At 51.0% G+C, this 18,254-nt stretch overlaps 1 protein-coding gene across 1 annotated transcript; it reads right to left on the reverse strand.

Annotated features, from left to right (window-relative positions):
• Positions 1–7,695: 7,695 nt before the first annotated feature.
• Positions 7,696–18,113, reverse strand: LOC130266718 (E3 ubiquitin-protein ligase NEDD4-like). The gene is given in 12 exon segments (XM_056515980.1): positions 7,696–8,182; positions 8,425–8,532; positions 8,968–9,027; positions 9,324–9,384; positions 10,390–10,463; positions 11,484–11,579; positions 11,683–11,753; positions 12,727–12,766; positions 12,768–12,849; positions 13,417–13,516; positions 13,928–13,997; positions 18,108–18,113. Coding segments are annotated over 12 exon segments (909 nt in total). The 3' UTR covers positions 7,696–8,041.
• Positions 18,114–18,254: the final 141 nt, after the last annotated feature.

Below are 18,254 nucleotides of genomic sequence, written 5' to 3' on the forward strand. Positions count from 1 at the left end.
ATAGGAGCCTGCCCCAGTAAGCACATACTCAGGCCCTGAAAACTAAGCACACATAGGAGCCTGCCCAAGTAAGCACACACTCAGGCCCTGAAAACTAAGCACACACTCAGGCCCTGAAAACTAAGCACATACTCAGGCCCTGAAAACTAGGCACGCATAGGAGCCTGCCCAGGTAAGCACACATAGAAGCCCTGTCAATGAAAAAACACATAGGAGCTCTCTCAAATTAGGCACATATTCAGGCCCTGTAATGTAAACACATATAAGCCCTGACCAAGTTAGCACATATAGCAGCCCTGTCCAAGTAAGCACAGAGTCCTGTCAAACTAAGCACACATAGGAGTCTGCCCAGGTAAGCACACATAGGAGTCTGCCCAGGTAAGCACACGTAGGAACCCTGTCATGCTAAATACATTGGAGCCCTGTCAAAGCTGCCTCAAAAATCCCTCCTTACAAATCCAGACCCAGCATCCCACTCTCATCCCCTCTGTGGGTTGGAATCCTTCACTTACCTGTCAGACATCGGGGTGCAGAGAATGCCACCTTGTCATCTGGGAAACTGCTGCCATCACCCGGCCGTTTTCTCTTAGTCAGCTGCAATAAAGAAAACCAAACATCAGTACGTGCTCTTAGCAGCACATCGGCCAAAACCGGATAATTCCCCTATTCACCACCGCCCAAGAATGCCCGGGTACTCAGGGCGCATGCTTCGGCCACCCTCTGAGGCTCTGCACCGTTTGCACCCACACGACTCTGCCAGTCCCCTTAAAATCACAGGTGGAGGGGCATTCCCCGCAGTTTAAACACACACAATAACAGAAGAGCAGTTACTTTCCTCAATTAAAATTTTTTTTGTCCTCATAGCCCCCAATTTTTTCTGGGGGCACCAGGGAGGGGTCGGCAAGATGAAACTGAAAAGGGAAAATACACTAGTTCCCACTAAAAACTCACCTGTTCAGAAGCTGCTTCCTCTCAGAAAGATTTGTCCCTCGGCACCTTCCTGAAGCCATGCTCTGCATGCCAGCGCTCCACCAGATCCTGTGAGGTGCTCTCACCTCTGTTCTGGGAGGTACCCCCGGGAGCCCACCATAAGCTCCTCTCCTCCAGCAGCTTTATATCAAGAGAGCAGGGAAACCCTCCCCCTAAAACAGCCCCCAGCAGGACCTGCCCCCTCGTCATGCTCACTGCAAACACCTGGGACTGCTCACGCTAAGTAGTCACACCTGGGGCTGCTCTGGTCCCTCTCATCACCCTGAGTGCTCCCAGCTAGGGCTCCTGAGGGGCACAGCCCGGCACAGCACGGCGGGGGCGGTGCCTGGCGGGGGGCAGGCAGCCCAAAAACGGCCCGGGGTTCTTCATTTCCCGCCCTTTCTGCCGCCCTCTTTGGAAGGTCAGTCGAAGAACGACCGAGGTGCCATCATGGGAGTGGCATGAAGTGACTTCCCCCCTTCCTCGTCGCCGTTTTTGTTGTGGCCGAAGCCGCTTTCGGTCCGCCGCCGTCTTTGCTGCCGCGGGAGTGGCGGCAGGCAGCGACCGGGACGCCTGCTTGTTTCCACCCCGCTCGCCCACCCGCTGTCCCCTGCCCCGGTGCGATCGCGCCTCCATCCCCGCGCCGAAACCGGCCCCGCCGCTGTCATCCCTCTCATCCATCGCTCCCTTTGCACCGCGAACTGCCCTTCTCCCCTGCCCTCTAGGTACGGACACCGCGCCGCTCTGTAGCCGCAGAGCGCCCCACGACCCGACAGCTGCGCTGCCCCGAGGAACGGCTGCAGCACCGGGCTGTGCTCAGGACAAGACGGCAGCACTGCCGCAGAACGCAGCCCGGGGCTACTGGGCGTTGGGGACAGGGACGCGAAAGCACAAAGCAACGAATCCCATCCCTTCCAAAAACCCCCTAAATGAGTGCCCCAAACCCTATTCGTATTTATAATCTATACGTATTTTATTAATTCAATTAATGTTGCACTATAACACATCTACAATATTATTTTTATTAATTATATACATAATCTTTATGTTGGTAACATCTATTTCTATTCAATGCACATCTAAATCTTTATATATATTTGTATTTTTTTAAATTTAGTATTATTTATTTAAAAGCTCCACCTCTAAGGAAATACAAACACAAAACCCTTTATTTTAAACGATATTTAAATATATGTTTTTATTTCTATTTTTCATATTTATATCTATAATTCATATACCTATATAAGAATATTTTATTGATATATAAGAATATAAGAATATATTTTATTGATATCCTATATATTTATCTATTTATTTATACATATCCTTACATGTATTTATATATGCAGATATACTTCTAATTTTATATGTCTTTGTATGCTTATTGTATATTTGGATATTTATTTTGCTTATATTATTCAAAAAAAACCCCCTGCCTTTAGCAAATAAAACCAATAATATATTTCACCCATACAAAATATTTTTGTATTTCTATTCTCATATTTATAATTTATATTCATACATTATACATTATATTTGCATTATTAATATTATACATCTAATATAAATTTGTTACTTGTTCATATTTTATATTTATATCGTTTTATTTTTCTATTATACTTATTTTATATTTAGATTATGTATTAAAAAAAACTTCTCTAACCAAATAAAACAAATAAAACATTTATTTAAGCTATAGTTAGGTAGTTTTTATATTTATATTTTCCTTCTACACCCAGCTCTACCTGTGAAGGATGGCACCCAGCACCACCCCCCCCCATTCCCCACTCACCTGCTCCTTCACCGCAGCATGGCTCCCTCTCCTTGGGACCTTGGGGTGCCCCAAAGGACACGGGAGGCCCCGAATCTCCACCCCCTGTCCCCCTCAGCCTTTTTTTCCTCACCCTCCAAAGAAGGCACAGAACGACTACAACTGCCTCGGGCAGGAGCACGGCACTTTATTCGAACCCTTCCCATGGTCCATCCCCCCAGAAAGGGACTCTGCTCACGCAAGGAAGTGGGGGACAGCCCCCAGAAGGGCTGAAGTTCCTTCTCAGCCCCGCAGACACAGGCAACAAGGGGCAGAAGAAGAAGACGACCAGCAGAGAGGACACAGCAAGAAAACTAAGATCAAGGCGCAGGATGAAATGGAAAAAAACAAAAAATCCAAAAACACCTGGGATGGTGAATGGGCCGCACACAGAGAGGGATTAAAAAAGAACAGGGACAGCAAATGGGACACACCCATGGGAACCACCGGCACGGGGAGCTCCACAGAGCCACACAGAATAAAACAGGAACACGAGCGAGGCATGGAGAAGGACGCAGAATGAAACACGGTGCCAAATACGCAGCAAGGACTGAGGGATACAAAGAGGGAAACAAGAACCCGCAGAGGAATCAACCGCGGCACGTGCCGAGGCGGGCAAACGCGGCCAAGGAGCAGCACAGAGAGAGAGCATGGAGACAGAGAGGCATGGCCAGCAGGACAGAGGCTCACCAAGAGAGGGGACGGTCAGGGAGGAGCACTGGGCAGCAGGTGCACACAGGTACAGGCAAAGGGACAGTGACAGGGACAAAGAAACACAGTCACGGTGCAGGACTGAGGGACAAGGAGAGGAAGAAAGGAGAAATAAAGATGCAGGCAGCAAGTGAGACAGAGAGAGAGGCAAAAAGTAGGACAGAACAGGGAGAGGGATTGAATAAGAGATATTACATAAATATTGAGTATTCATTTCAAAAAAGAAAAAGAAGAACAAGAGAGAGAGAAGCAGTGAAAGGGAATGGGATGGGGAGCACACAGGCCAAGAAAGGAACACCAAAGACACAGCGGACAGAGAGGAGAGAAGGGGTGGAAAATTGAATATAAAGCAGGAAGAGGAACAGCAGCAGACCCAGGAATATTTATTACAGAGTGTGGCTGCTGAACCTGTCAGGAAAGCACCAGCTCCGACAGAACAGGGCACGGGCACGGCTCGGCCTGGGACTCATCGATTCACATCTGTCTCATAAAGGCCGTGATAAAACATGAGATGAAAGCTGAATGGTTGATGTGCTGCAGCTTGGGTCCTGCTCAGCCCTCATCCCAGCCCGTGATGCCAGTGAACACACTGATGCTCTTCTCAGCATCCAAATTCCTTCTTCAAATTTCTTCAAGCTAGGGGAAGAAAAACAAACAAACAAAAAAAAAAAAAGCAAAAAAAAAACAAAAAACAAAAAAACAAAAAAAAACCACACCAAAAACAACAACAAAAAATCCCAAAAGAAAACAAACAAACAAAAAAACCACAAATAACAATCCAAAACAAATCCGCAGCACCTTCAGCACCTTATTGCATAATAAACTTGTACAATTATAACTTTTAAATTCTCTTCTTTGTATCTGAAGTTCCCCATACTCCCTAAAGCAGAGTAACAAACCAGGCATCTGTAAAGCTGTCAGGGTTAAAAGACACTGAGCCTCCTGCCAACAAAACTATTTAGTGTTCACCTCTGCTACATCCAGCTGTAGCTAATTGTATACTTATGATTATAGTGCCCGCCACAGGAATTTGGAAGGAATTATGCTACTCAGAGCTAATACAAATGATGCACTCTAAAAATGAGTGCAACAGGAAAATGGAATGCTATTAAAATGATAAAATACTTGAACCTCAGGGGGGAAAAAAAAAATCTCAGTATCAAAGCTCTTTGTATTTTGCATGCACATTTCCATCTAAGAAAAGCATTTGCTGGTTACAATAGGCTTCTTCATAGCCTAATAGCAAACATGAAGTTTGCCTAACTCCATTTGAATCAGGGATATAAAAGCAGATCAAGCAAGTGAAAAATGAGAGAGCTATTCCTAGACTGCAGCAGACACCAACAATGAATTATGAGCGGGTTCCAGCCTCAGCCTGGCATGGCTGGGTTTTTCCTTGGACCTGCCTCAATTAAACGAGTTTTAAGCTTTTGATGCCTGCAAGTTGGTGTTCTTCTCACTGGGGCAATTGGAAATAATTTCAGTATCATTAGAAAATTTTAGAAAAATCCAGCTAAAAGTTTCACCTCTGTCCCCTCTAAGTTATCCCAGTTTTCCCCAGCTAGGAGCTGCACAGAAGTGAGACAGGGGAAATGACATCAGGGAACAGCTGTAAAGTTAAAGGCAGAAAGAGAAGACTTACCAGCAAAGGGCAGGAAAGGAGAAAGGTTTCAGAAAAGATTTCTGTGGTCTAATTAATGATCATTTCTGATTCGCCAGTGAGAAGAACACAAACTCACAGCCAGTCAGGCCTCACAGTCCCCTGCAGTGAGAGCTCAGCGCACATCCACAGAGGCAAGTCCAGCACCTGAAAGAAAAAAAAAAAAAAAAAAAAAGAATAAATAACCAGAAGAAAAAGGTGACAGGGCAGCACAAAGATTGTTCTCTGTGCAGCGCCCAGACTCGGGGCTCGCTGTCAGCTTTGCTAGTTCCCGTGAATTATCCCACAGCCCCCAATTCCCTGCTCAGTTCCTGCTGCCATAACCTCACAGTGCCTCACGGAGGGTGGATATTCCCGTGCAGAGCTGCCCCTTGAACGCCAGCTGTGCCAGGAACGGGCAGAGCGTCCAAGGAAGCTCAGCAGCATCGGGACAGGGACAGGCATCTGTTCCAAAGAATTGGCTATTTAAAGCCCTCATCCCCCAGCCCCACCCATGTCCCTGGGGGCACTTGACAGAGCTGCCTGGAGTTCAGCTGATTTAGCCCCCCTGAGCTGGGGCTCCAGGTGATATTTTCAAGCAGGAGAAGGCAGGGCCGGGGGTGCTCCCGTCCCGTGCCAAGGCAGCTCCCCGTGCCCACGGGAGGACATCTCTCCCTGCAGCAGCTCAGCTCCTTTCAGGGCCTCAGCAGTGGCCTCTGCAAGTTCTTTTCCCTCAGCAAAGGGTGCACATCCCTGCCTTCAGCACACCTCCAGTGGGACCCACCTGGGAAAGCTTTCCATCCCTTCTGCACTTCCAGCTGGCTCCCTGGAAACTCCCACCTTCGTCCAAACAAAACTTCATCCCACCTGAACCTTTGATTTGAAGGCATCTCTGCAGGCTGTCGGTTGGCATTTAATAGCTGTGAGGCAAGATTGCCTTGGCTTTAGTGCTGCTGCTGCTGAATGAGGCCTCAGGCGGAAGGGAAGGGAATTGGGGTGGACAGGACATACCTGGCAGCTGCCTGGGAGCTCTGGGAGGCTGGAACCAGGAATTGCTGTCTGAGCCCCTCTGCACGCAGCCCGTGCCACCATCACCAGGACACGCCAGCTGCTCCTTGGGCTGCTTTTGGGCTGTCAGTGGCCTGTATCCAGGCTGAAGCATCTCCAGGAGCCTGTTCAGAGCAGCCCCTGGCCCAGGAGCCACGGGCATCCATGCGGACAAAACCCTGGTACTGGGACTGTCCATGCCTCAAAACCCATCCTGCTGACAAAACCCTGGTACTGGGACTGTCCATGCCTCAAAAACCATCGTGCTGAGTAAACCGTGGTACTGGGACTGTCCATGCCCCAAAAACCATCCTGCTGACAAAACCCTGGTACTGGGACTGTCCATGCCCAACCTCTGGGATGAACGTCATCTTGTTGGCTGGGACCAAGGAAAAAAATCCAGCTGGGGGGAAAAAAACCCAAACTCTGGCTGGGGACTCTTTATTCTAAATTTAAAAATGAGTTGAGAAAGGTAAAGGTAAAAACCATATGCACAAGGTTAGAAGCAGTCAGCACACACACTGGCACAGGCAGACATAAGCAGACAGACACAGACACAGACTCTCCAGACAGACACAGACTCTCCCAGACAGACACAGACTCCCCCTGTCACACTCTGCAGCTGACAGGCTGACTGCAACCCTCACTTGGAATATGCTGCATGAAGAGGATGCTTCAACACATCCCCCGGCTGCTGCTCTTCAACACCCAACGGGAGATTCCAGGGAAATCGGCATAATTGGTGACTGCAGAGATGGGAATCCACCTCAGGGACCTGAGAGACAGCAGGAGCTGGTCAGGTAGAGGTTATCCCCACACATTTCCTACCCAAAACCCCACAGAAAAGAGAGGAACAATAAAGTTCTGTAACTATTCTACCCAAGCGGGTGCCAGGGCAGGGCAGCTCCGAGCTAAGGGGCACAATAAAGGCCCATACAGTAGAGATGCACACAGTAAAGGTACATGCAACATAAACCAAGACAGCTACATACAGTATAAGCCAAGGTAGGTACGTACACCATGGATGAGGACTGGAGATAACTCTCTGGAGGATTAAGTCTCAAGCCCAAGATAGAACCTATGGAACTAGTGAGGGCACATAAGGAGGGTCTAACACACTCCCTACAGAAGGCCAAGAGAATGGCACGTGAAAAGCAGGCACTACCAAAGCTGAGAAGGAAGATGGATGAGAAGATCTTGTGTACTTCTTTCCGTCTCAAAAAGCAAAAAGGTAAATGTGCTGGAATAAGCACAATGCAGGAAAGTACACGAGTAGAGTCTGGCTACCATGGCTTGGAAGGATGCTGATAAAGCATGGAGATGTGACAAAGGTAACACAGATGGACACAAAGGACAGACCAAGGACACAGATTACACAAGAGACACCAGTTATTTACCCAGAGCTGGAAGGAACTGGAGCAGCCATCAAGTGCAGCATCTCAGAGCCAGAGCTGGAATGAAGAACGTGCCACAGAGCTGGAGGCTCAGCGAGCTGGACTGGGAAACATCTGCAAGTGAAACAAGCAGAAGGAACAGAAATCATCTGGGCCCTGAGATATCCTGGGCTGTATCCCTTGAGATGGGGAGAGAAAGGGGAAAAAGTAAAGGAGTTCAGGGAGAAGGAAGGAGGGGCAGGGGGGAGAGGAGGGGAGGTTTTGGGAGGCACAAGGGGGGAAAGAAGAGGAATACGCAGAGAAGGAAGGAGGGCTAGAGCGGGGGAGAGGGGTAGAAGCCAAAGCCCCACAGCTCACCTGGGAGCCCGAACAAGCAGCTCCTCCTCTCACCCCGCTCGGCGTCAGCAAACGGCGCTCGGGTGGTTTCCAGGCATTAAATCACCTCGGCCCCAGCCCCGGGCCCGCCCCGCTTCATCCCGGTTCCTCCCGGGCTCTGCCTTCTGGGACTGCCCGGTCCCGCCCCTGTCCTGCCCCGTTCATGGGCACGCGGGACGTCCCGGTCACAAACTGCAGCAGCCGGATCCACTTCTCAGCGTCCATCAGCAGCACAGCCTGGGGGCAGAGACACCCTCAGCACTGCAGGAGCCCCTCTGTGCCAGCAGCCTCAGGGCACTATGGGCTGCCTCTGCTCCATCTGAGCAGGAGCTGCACCTGCCCTCACCTGAGCCAGGAGGGAGCAGCTCTGGCCCCAGCACAACCACCCACCCTGAGCAGTTCTCATACAGAAAAATGATTGCAAAAAAGGGCAGGGACTTTCACCTACAGGACCAGCGAGGGCTGGTGCCCAGTCTTACCTTCCAGAACCACCGGATAACAGGGTGATTTGGGCAGTAACCATTTTTGTAGATGGTGTGTTGTCTCCAGCCGCTGACATCCACGTCACCAAGGCCACACATCAGTAACTGCAGGCAAGCAGAAGGGTGGGATGTGTCCCTGACCTCACAGGGTACAAGGTGCCACTGCCCCTCAGGGCTCTGACCTTCAGGCACTTATGCACACCCAGGGAGAGTCCGAGCATCCCCAGAGTATCCCAGCTGCTGCAGAAGGGCTGCACACTGCCACAGTGTGACACAACTTCCACGTCTTTGGCTCAGATGGGACTGGCAGAGGGTGGCACTGATCCACTAGGCTGCTTCCAGGCTTTCAGAGGCACACCCCCACCACCCTCCTGAGTGCAGCTCTTCTCATGTCATGAACAGATTTATTAATTAGGAAGAAACATCTGATTTCCAGCCGTGTCCGCACGTTCCCCCAGGGAGAGAGACAGATGACTGAAAAGCCCAGAACATGGCACATCTGTCAGAGAGCTGCCAGCTTGGGGCACCAAATTGACTCACCTCCAGCTCATTTTCATCAAAAATTTTAATTGGGTCGATAGGAAGCAGTTCTGTGAATCCCTAAAAAGAAGAGCAAAGTTAAAACTCTCATCCCACATAAATCCTAATTAAAAAAATCAATGACCAAATTACTTCAAGCTCAAATAATTAAACTTGAACGAGAATGACCTTATTCCCATAAGGGAAAGATGATATATTCTCACACAAGATAAAACTGTCAAATCACAAAACATCATGTATTCTATTTGCATTCCCTGCCAAGCTCCCCACTCCCTTTACACAGACACCAGTGGGTAAGAAATCTGTGTTAAAAACAATCCCTGGTTTTGGGAAAGAAAGGAGCTAAAGAGCCTCGCCTCCAGAAAGGCATTCATTTCTTTCTGCACTCTGTTGACAAATCGCCACTGGATGACCAGGCTGCAGAAAGAAACAAAACCCCACCAGAAAAACAAACTCATTAGCAGGTCTCAGCCAAGGGCTCAAAGGTTTCAGCAACCCCAAATGCTTTCAAGTTTGTCATTTACAACTTCAGCAAGTTCAGGTAACTAAGCAGCTTCCACCAGCTACTCCAATTTATTGGCTGGTGACTGATGGAATTTTGAAGAGACAAACCAAAAAGCCCAGTGACTTTGACCAAATTACAGTGGGAATTTTTTCACTCCTGTAGGTACCTACGTGAGCAGACATTTTATTCTTCCAGAGCAATGAGCAATTAAAAATTCCCAGCAAAGTCTGCAAGCTCTGAGGAGAGCTGTCAGGACACAGCACCTCGCCTATAAAGAAAGAAATAAACTGCAGCATCAAAGGGACACCTTGCTTTCAGCACCAGCCACCCGCAGCACAAACACCTCACAGGTGCAGGCATCAAAAGTCAATTCCAGGCATGGAATTGCTCCAGGTCCAGGCACTGGAAATGAATTCCCAGTTTGCATGAATGTAGCAATTGTAACATCTTTCACTTTGGAAAAGGCCCTGATTTAAAATGCCAGCAGGTATTAATGAATTCAGCATTTTACATCCTGGTAGGTAGAAGAACTGAGAAATCTGAAAATGAAACCTAATTTCAGATCTGGCCAGTTTTGGTAGGATTGCTGGCACTGGACTCCTGGCTCTGGTCTGTGACTGGCAGAGGAGGACACTGGGATGAGGGCCAGGCTGGAGAGCACCTTCTGGCTCATCTCGGCTTGAGCCAGGTGTTGGAGAAGGACGTTTCCATGGGGGGAATTTCAGGAGATCAAAGCACGTCATTTAATTTACTCCTTGTTCTTGTACCTGACGGGATATAACCAATGTTAACAGTAAGGTTTTTCCCCAATGATCCCTGATGCTCTTGTGCAGTACAAGCTCCAGGGATTGCAGCAGGGTCAATTCTAACCCAGCTGCTCTTTCTTCCCCCCCAGGCACATTCCATCACGTACTTACTCAATGTATTCCCGCTTGTTTTCATTTGTTACCATGATTTCGGACCCGTTGGGCTTCAGGTCCACTTGATATGTCTGCATTTCAAAAGACCAAAGGCTGTTATTTGAGGACATCTTTCTCCCAGAACCCACTCTCCCTGAGCAGTGTTTCACAAGCAGGATAAGGCAATCATGAGCAAATTGATTTACACTTTTGAACAAACCTGCACTGACAGAAGGGAAAACTGGCAGAGAGGGGCTGGCTATTTATGATCATTTTATTACAATTATTATTTATAATAATGAAATTATATATTTATATAAAATAGAACCACAAAATAGGTACTTTATATACACAAAATTATAATAGCTATTATTTGTAATACAAGAAGATAAATCACATACTGGAACTGCCCAAAGCCAACCAGTGTGTTACAAAACCGCTCTATTCTGTGGCTCCTAGTTCTCCATGAAATCCATAACCTTATGGTGCTTCAGGAAAAAGGCAGCACTGGAAAGTGGATCAGAATATTTTTGACAGGACACTGAATGCATGGTTTGAAATGCTGAAGTCAGTTTTTATAAAAGGCCCTCACTCCCCAGCTCCAGTTCTACTGGAGCCAGGATCTAGGGCTCAGAAGTAAACAAAGGGAAAATGCAAAAAAAGGTCATAAAAACCTCTAAGCAAACTAATTTAATTTAATGTCTACAACACTTTCATTTGTCATGGAGAAAGAGCCCCATAGGCTGTGACCCTTTTCAACCTGGCAGCTTCCCCCCTGGCGCACCAGCTGTGACAGGCACTACAGAGAGGACCTGGTGTCCTTCTGCTGCTCTCCCCTGACAGCACCTTCAGCTTCAGGAATCAGAGTCCCTGAGCATGTCCCAGCTGGACTGTGGGACACCTTCATCCCTCCTCACTGCAAGTATTTTACTCAGCTGCATCTCCAGCTTGTCCCAGAGGTGCCACAGCTCCCTGACAGGAGCTGGCAGCCCCGTTCCCAGCTGGGAACACGGCTAGCTGAGCTCCCAGCTGCTTTCACCACCACCAGACTGTCAGCACTGAGCTACTTGTTGGCAACCACCAGTCCTAAGATGCAAGTAACCTTTACGTACCTGCCCAAAGTTTTCCTCATCTATGCAAAACGTGAGATCCAGCTCGGTGGGGTCATTTTCCAGGATCCACTTCAGAGAGTTGTAGTATTCACTATCCTAGGGCAGATCACAGTTAGGCAGTTTGAAAATGGGCAATTAGTGCAGAGCTGTGGAAAGCCAGGGGCCTGTGAGCACTGGCACAGGTTCAATGGGCTCTTACCACTGACTCCATGTCCTTCAGGGTTATGGGCTTCCCCAGCATCATCTTGTACAAAGGTCTGATGAAGAAGCCTAGGAGAGAGAGGACAGATTGCCCTGCCCTGCACCTGCACATTCCAGAAAGGTGGAATGCTGGAGGGCACCACCCCTGGCATTTCCTGTTACCTCCTGACTGTAACAGTCCTGCAGCTGCAACAGCATCAGAGCAGCTCAGCTTTATTTTATTATGGCACAGAAAGTCCAATTTTTCAGTTTCAACAATTATCCACTAACTGCCATACTCCACTGACCACCCTAACATTAATGGCAGAGAGAGACAAAAGCTGGGGAATTAAGCCCAGGGTACTCTATCCGATTTAAAATCACTACTTCCCTCTCCAAGGAGTTGCTTGAAAATCAGGCTAGTGACCTTCCTCTGCTCAGGACTCCTTTGCTTCCTCTGCTGCACCAAGGCTCAGGAAAATCAGCTCAGTGATGTCTGCCAGGTGTGAGATTTCAAAATGCAGCAGAATTTGTCATTAAATCATTCAGCTATAATTTTACATATGAAAATATGCTGCAATTGACTCCCCCTAGTTTGGCTGCAGGCTTGCATGGAAATACTGATAAAAATTCCATGCTTTTCCTCTAGGGACAATGCTCCTGCTGGTTCTGGAGTTTTCCCTTGAGCAGAGAAAGAAAGGCACTTGTTGAGTAAGACACTGTGACTGAATGAATCCCATTCAAACAGCCCCTGGCAGCCCCAGCCTGTCCCAGAATGGGCTCTCAGGCACTGCAGCCCCTCCCCAGGCCCTGGCAGCCCCAGCCTGTCCCAGAATGGGCTCTCAGGCACTGCAGCCCCTCCCCAGCCCCTGGCAGCCCCAGCCTGTCCCAGAATGGGCTCTCAGGCACTGCAGCCCCTCCCCAGCCCCTGGCAGCCCCAGCCTGTCCCAGAATGGGCTCTCAGGCACTGCAGCCCCTCCCCAGGCCCTGGCAGCCCCATCGTGTCCCAGAATGGGCTCTCAGGCACTGCAGCCCCTCCCCAGGCCCTGGCAGCAGCACTCACCGTCCAGCAGCTTCCCGTGGTACACAGCCAGGCCGGCCACCCCGGCCAATGAAGGTGAAGTACAACAGGTGATCTCCGTTACAGAGACCTGAATTAGGATTCATCTGAAGTGTGTAGTTGTCCCTTTTCTGGGGAAAGAAAAAAAAAAAATCAGCTCAAGAAGCAAGCCTTTAAATAAGCAGACACTCAGACATGTTCACACACAGCTTGTGCCTAGGGGCATCTCCCTCCAAGGCCTTTCCAGCATGTCCCCCACAAAGCCACGGGGGCTGAAGGGTGGGCACAGCAGCAAACCCAAGCCCTGGCAGCAAGAATGCCCTCTCTGCCTTTACAGCTGGGCAGCCCCAGCCTGAAGCTCTGGAGGCCACTGCAGTGGGGACGAGCAGCTGCGTTCTGAGCTCACCCTACAGCAGCACTGCCACTCTGGGCAGAGTCTGGGCAGAGGAAAGCAGCTTTGCTGTGACACTGCCCTCAATAGCTGCAGCTCTGCTGCCCTGGATATTGCCTGAGCTATGGAAATGCTTCCTGGCTTCTCAAGGACCATTCCAGAGGCTCTCTGAAGAGCAGGAGGAGCAGGGCACTGGGGCTCCCCAGGGCACCCTGGAAAGGGGTGCGACTTCTGCCTAAGCAACCTTCCCTCTTATGCAAAATGTCATGTATAGAGCCCTTGAGAATAGAAATACAACTTACGTTGCTGAGTATTCAAAGAAACCATAGTAAGGGTTAAACATATCCTTGGACAAGAGAAAAAAACATTCTCGGGCCACACCTCCATAGTCAAGTCCTTTTTCTCACTCAAATTCAATCCACAGCCGGCTTTTAATACATCAGGTCTCTTCACAGACATGATTCTTCTGTAGGACTCCTCAAAAATGTTATTGCTGTGTAATTTCATCTCAAATCCGTTGGGTATGTCAGCCTGGCCAAAGAAGATTAGATCATCCTTGTTAGTCTCAAGAAATAAGCCTTAGGGCAAATTCCTGGCTGCTAACAGCTCAGTGACAGATCAGACACCTCGTGTTCAGCTCCCCATGTTTTCATTCCCCAGTGCTCTCTCAGTGCACGTGTTGGGAACATGGGCCAGCTCCAAAACAGTGCTGCAGACTTCTGTGGTAAATATTTGATGAAAACGAGGAGAAATGTATCAAAGAAAACAGGAGAGCACAGGGAGGGAGGTGCAGCCGTGTCCTGCAGGCTCTACTCACAGGTTTCTTCAGCTTCTTGCGGAAGTGGTCGTACTTGTGCTTGAACTCCCGGGAGTAGGGCACCGCCTGTGGAGAGGGCAGGAGGTCACTGAGAGAGCACTGAGACCCCAGAGCACTGCAGGGCAGGATGGTCACTCAGCTGCTCAGCACTGAGACCCCAGAGCACTGCAGAGGAGGGGACAGCCCTGCTACCCACACACACTGTGCTACCAGCCCCCCCAAACCCACCCAGGAGAGGCAGCAGCCAGGTGAGATTTAAAAATCCCACAAAATGACATCATTTTACTGATGATAATACGACTTTACTACAGCTATTAAATAATCTTTCTACATTCTTCCTTAATTTAAACACAATGTGAAATGCAATTTAAGTAATGCTGTTTGTCATGGCACCAGAAATATTATTAGTGAAACCATTCAGATGATTCCTTAGTGCTTCTGTGAAATGGATTAGCCCCTGCTTTCCCTTAAAAACCAACAAACTACTGTCAGTCACTCAAGGGGACCATGATCATTTCATTTCCTTCAAACAAGCTTTCTCAAATAGTCTCATTTATGCTCAGCATTTCTGGGGAAAGGCTTGTTAGCAATTTGCACAGTGCTCTGTGTGAGGATCTCCAGTTTTAAATGCTGATAAATGGGTAAATCCCTCCAAAAGCAGCTAGGGTCAAACAAGTGACTGTTACTGACATTATTACTAAGCAATTAGAATTACACTGTGCAGCAGGCTCATCTGCTGTATCCTGAAACGCCTAACGGTCCCAAGGATTTATCCAAAACACAAAGGTACTCCTGGCACCAGGAAACATCTTGGGATTGGGAGTTTGATCACTCAGAATATCATAAAATGGCATAAACTGGCATAACTCACCATAAAACCAGCATAAAAAGTCAAAGAACCACTCTTTGATCTTTTAAAAAATTGATAATGAAGAAAAATGCTGTGTTCATTTCTTTTAAGGCTGATATTCTGAAACCTCTGTTTACCTGCAGGAGTTTTATGTCTCTTAAACTGACAGACCCATTTTTTGCCTTTTTTTTCCCCACTTTGAATCCACATGGGCCCACCTCTCTACTCCTCCCAAGTGCAAACAGCTTTTTATCGTCCAGAGATCCTCAAATAAATAGAACAATGTGCCAGCCCAGTGAAATGCTACTGCCAGGAATGACCCAGGTAAGGCAAACAGGGGCACTTCCCCTTAGGCATCCCCAAACCCTGAGCAAGCAGGGAGGCTGCCCAGAACCTGCTGTGACATCCCCAGCTTCCTCTGCCTTAGATGTGGGCAGAGAGCTCCTGCTTCCCAGGCTGCCCACCCCTGAGCCCAGGAGCAGGCAGGGGCTGCTGCTCCTCCAGCTGTGCCCCAGTCAGGCATTTCCTGCAGGATCCCGCAGCTCTACTTACTGGGCCTGTGATGATGGCTGGGTTCTGCAGCCTGGGAGGACATCTCTCCCTGCAGCAGCTCAGCTCCTTTCAGGGCCTCAGCAGTGGCCTCTGCAAGTTCTTTTCCCTCAGCAAAGGGTGCACATCCCTGCCTTCAGCACACCTCCAGTGGGACCCACCTGGGAAAGCTTTCCATCCCTTCTGCACTTCCAGCTGGCTCCCTGGAAACTCCCACCTTCGTCCAAACAAAACTTCATCCCACCTGAACCTTTGATTTGAAGGCATCTCTGCAGGCTGTCGGTCGGCATTTAATAGCTGTGAGGGAAGATTGCCTTGGCTTTAGTGCTGCTGCTGCTGAATGAGGCCTCAGGCGGGAAGGGAAGGGAATTGGGGTGGACAGGACATACCTGGCAGCTGCCTGGGAGCTCTGGGAGGCTGGAACCAGGAATTGCTGTCTGAGCCCCTCTGCACGCAGCCCGTGCCACCATCACCAGCACACGCCAGCTGCTCCTTGGGCTGCTTTTGGGCTGTCAGTGGCCTGTATCCAGGCTGGAGCATCTCCAGGAGCCTGCTCAGAGCAGCCCCTGGCCCGGGAGCCATGGGCAGCCCTTGAGCCGTGTCCGTGCCAGCGCCGGCCGGGCACCCAGCGCCCATCCCGGGCCGTGTGCTTGGCACGGGCAGGACACTGCAGGCACAGCCCTTGCCCCGAGGGCCCAAGGACAAGAGGTGCTGGATGCCTTTCGGGGACTCCTGGCCTCCTCCTGCCCCCCGTTCCCCGCAGCTGGGACACACAGAAACAACAAGGAGCAGTGAGTGGGAGGCACTGAGGCCTCTGTGCAGCTCTGGGCCACAAAACCAGCCCCAGCTTCAGCAGCTGCTTCATTTGGGCAACACTCACCTGCAGGAAATGCCACCTGCCACTCTCCAGAGGAACTCAGGTCACGCAGCAAGGGAAGCCTCAGAACCTGTCCTGCTCACTTCTCCCTACAAAGAGACATGGCAAGAGCAAATGTACAGCTGCTGGGTAAGTCCTGGAAAGGGCAGGAAAATCAGGGGATGGGAAGATGCGGTGCTGTCATGCCAGCTGCCAGCCAGTTCTACCCTACAGCCATGGCAGGGGCTGGTGTGTAAAGCAGCTTTAGCAGAATAGAACGAGCTGCAGTTTCCTTGCTGGAGCCAAGGATTCCCATCCTTGGGAGTTTCATACCTGAGATGCAGAGGGCTCAGTCAGTCGGAGCACAGCCCAGGTAGTACCAAGGTTGTGAGTTCAATTCTCCCACGGGCCGTGTCCTCGAGAGTCGGATTTCAGGAACCCTCTCAATCCCAGTATATCCTGTGACCTGGAAGTAAAGAGGAAAAGCCGCAGCCGAGTTTTAATAAAAGAGGCTTTGCCATTGCAGAGCTTTTTGGAGTTTGCAAAGCAAGGGAGAGGGGGAGCATGCCAGCCGGCAGGTGATGGAGAAGCAGCCCGAGCAGAACCGTGCCCGGCCCCGCCGAGCGGCTCGTCCCGCGCCCCAGCCCCGCTCGTTCCGCAGGGGTGCGCGGGCAGCAGCCCCGGGGCTGTGCGCGCACGGGAACGGGGAGCCGGGCGCTGCTCCGCGCTCAGGGCTGCGGGGCCCCGCGGGACGGGGGCACCGGGAGCGGCGGGATTTGGGGCTCCAGGGCTGGCACGGCGGCCCCCAGAGGGGCAGAGGGAGGGAACAGCGAGAAACAGCCAGGGGAGAAGGGACGGAGAGCAGGGACACAGGGATGAGAGGGACAGGGAGGGCTCGGGCTGCGGAGGGAAGCGGGACGGGGAGGAAAAGGCCGGGGGCGGAGAGGGACGGGGGACCCAGGAGGGGACCCAGGAGAGGGGAGCGGGGTAGGGACAGGAGAGGGAGAATGGGGGGGACAGGCTTGGGGGAGAAAGAAAAGAAAAGGAACACGGGGAGGAGGGAGGAAAGGTAGAGGGAGAAACAGGAGGAGAGGCCGAAAGGGGAGGGAAAGAGTCGGTTTGAGGAGGAGAGAGAAAGGCGGGAAAGGGAGAAAAAGAAGGGGAAGACGAGGAGGAGGGAGAGAGGGTTTGAGAGGAGGGAAAGCAGAAATCCAACCTGTCCCTGTGCGCGGAGCTCCAACGCAGCCACCGTCCGCAGCGAGTCAGCCTGAGCAAATGGCGGCCGGGCCAATTACCTGGAGTTCAATCACCTCGGCCACGCCCCGCGCAGCCGCACCGAGACCCCGCGCACCTGTGCCGGGCCCGGCCCCGCCCCTGAATCACCTCACGGCCCGGCACCTGGATCCCCGCCCGGTACCGCCCCCGGTACCGCCGTCGCTGCCGCCGTCGGTGCCGCCCTTGGTACCGCCCCTGGTTCCGCCCTTGGTACCGCCCCCGGGCCCGCCTTCGGTACCGCCCCCGGCAGTACAGGACCCCGGCAGAGAAAGGCGTCTGCCCGCAGCCGCCTGTCTGCGCCTGCCCGTTTCCCGCGCGCCCGCGGCGCCGCTGAGCCCACAGCCCGTGTCTGCACTCTCGGAAACGCCGCAGAAAATCGCGCCGCGGGGATCGATGTCGGCGTCGCGGGCAGGCAGCCCACAAAACAGACTGGGGTCCTTGTTTTCCCGCCCTTTCTGCCGCCATATGTAGAAGGTCAAACGAGTGCCGGCCAAACCGCCATCTTGAGAGTGGCAGACGTCACTTCCGCCCTTTTCGGCCGCCATCTCTAGTACTGGCAGAGGCCACTTCCGGCCCGGCTGCCATCTTTGTTGTGGTACCCGGAACTGCCGCCATATATAGAAGGTCGAACGAGTGCCGGCTAAACCGCCATGTTGAGAGTGGCAGGACGTCACTTCCGCCCTTCTCGGCCGCCATCTCTAGTACTGGCAGAGGCCACTTCCGGCGCGGCTGCCATCTTTGTTGTGGTACCCGGAACTGCCGCCATATATAGAAGGTCGAACGAGTGCCGGCT

The sequence above is a fragment of the Oenanthe melanoleuca genome, unplaced genomic scaffold, assembly GCF_029582105.1.
Source record: "Oenanthe melanoleuca isolate GR-GAL-2019-014 unplaced genomic scaffold, OMel1.0 S167, whole genome shotgun sequence".
NCBI lineage: Eukaryota > Metazoa > Chordata > Aves > Passeriformes > Muscicapidae > Oenanthe > Oenanthe melanoleuca.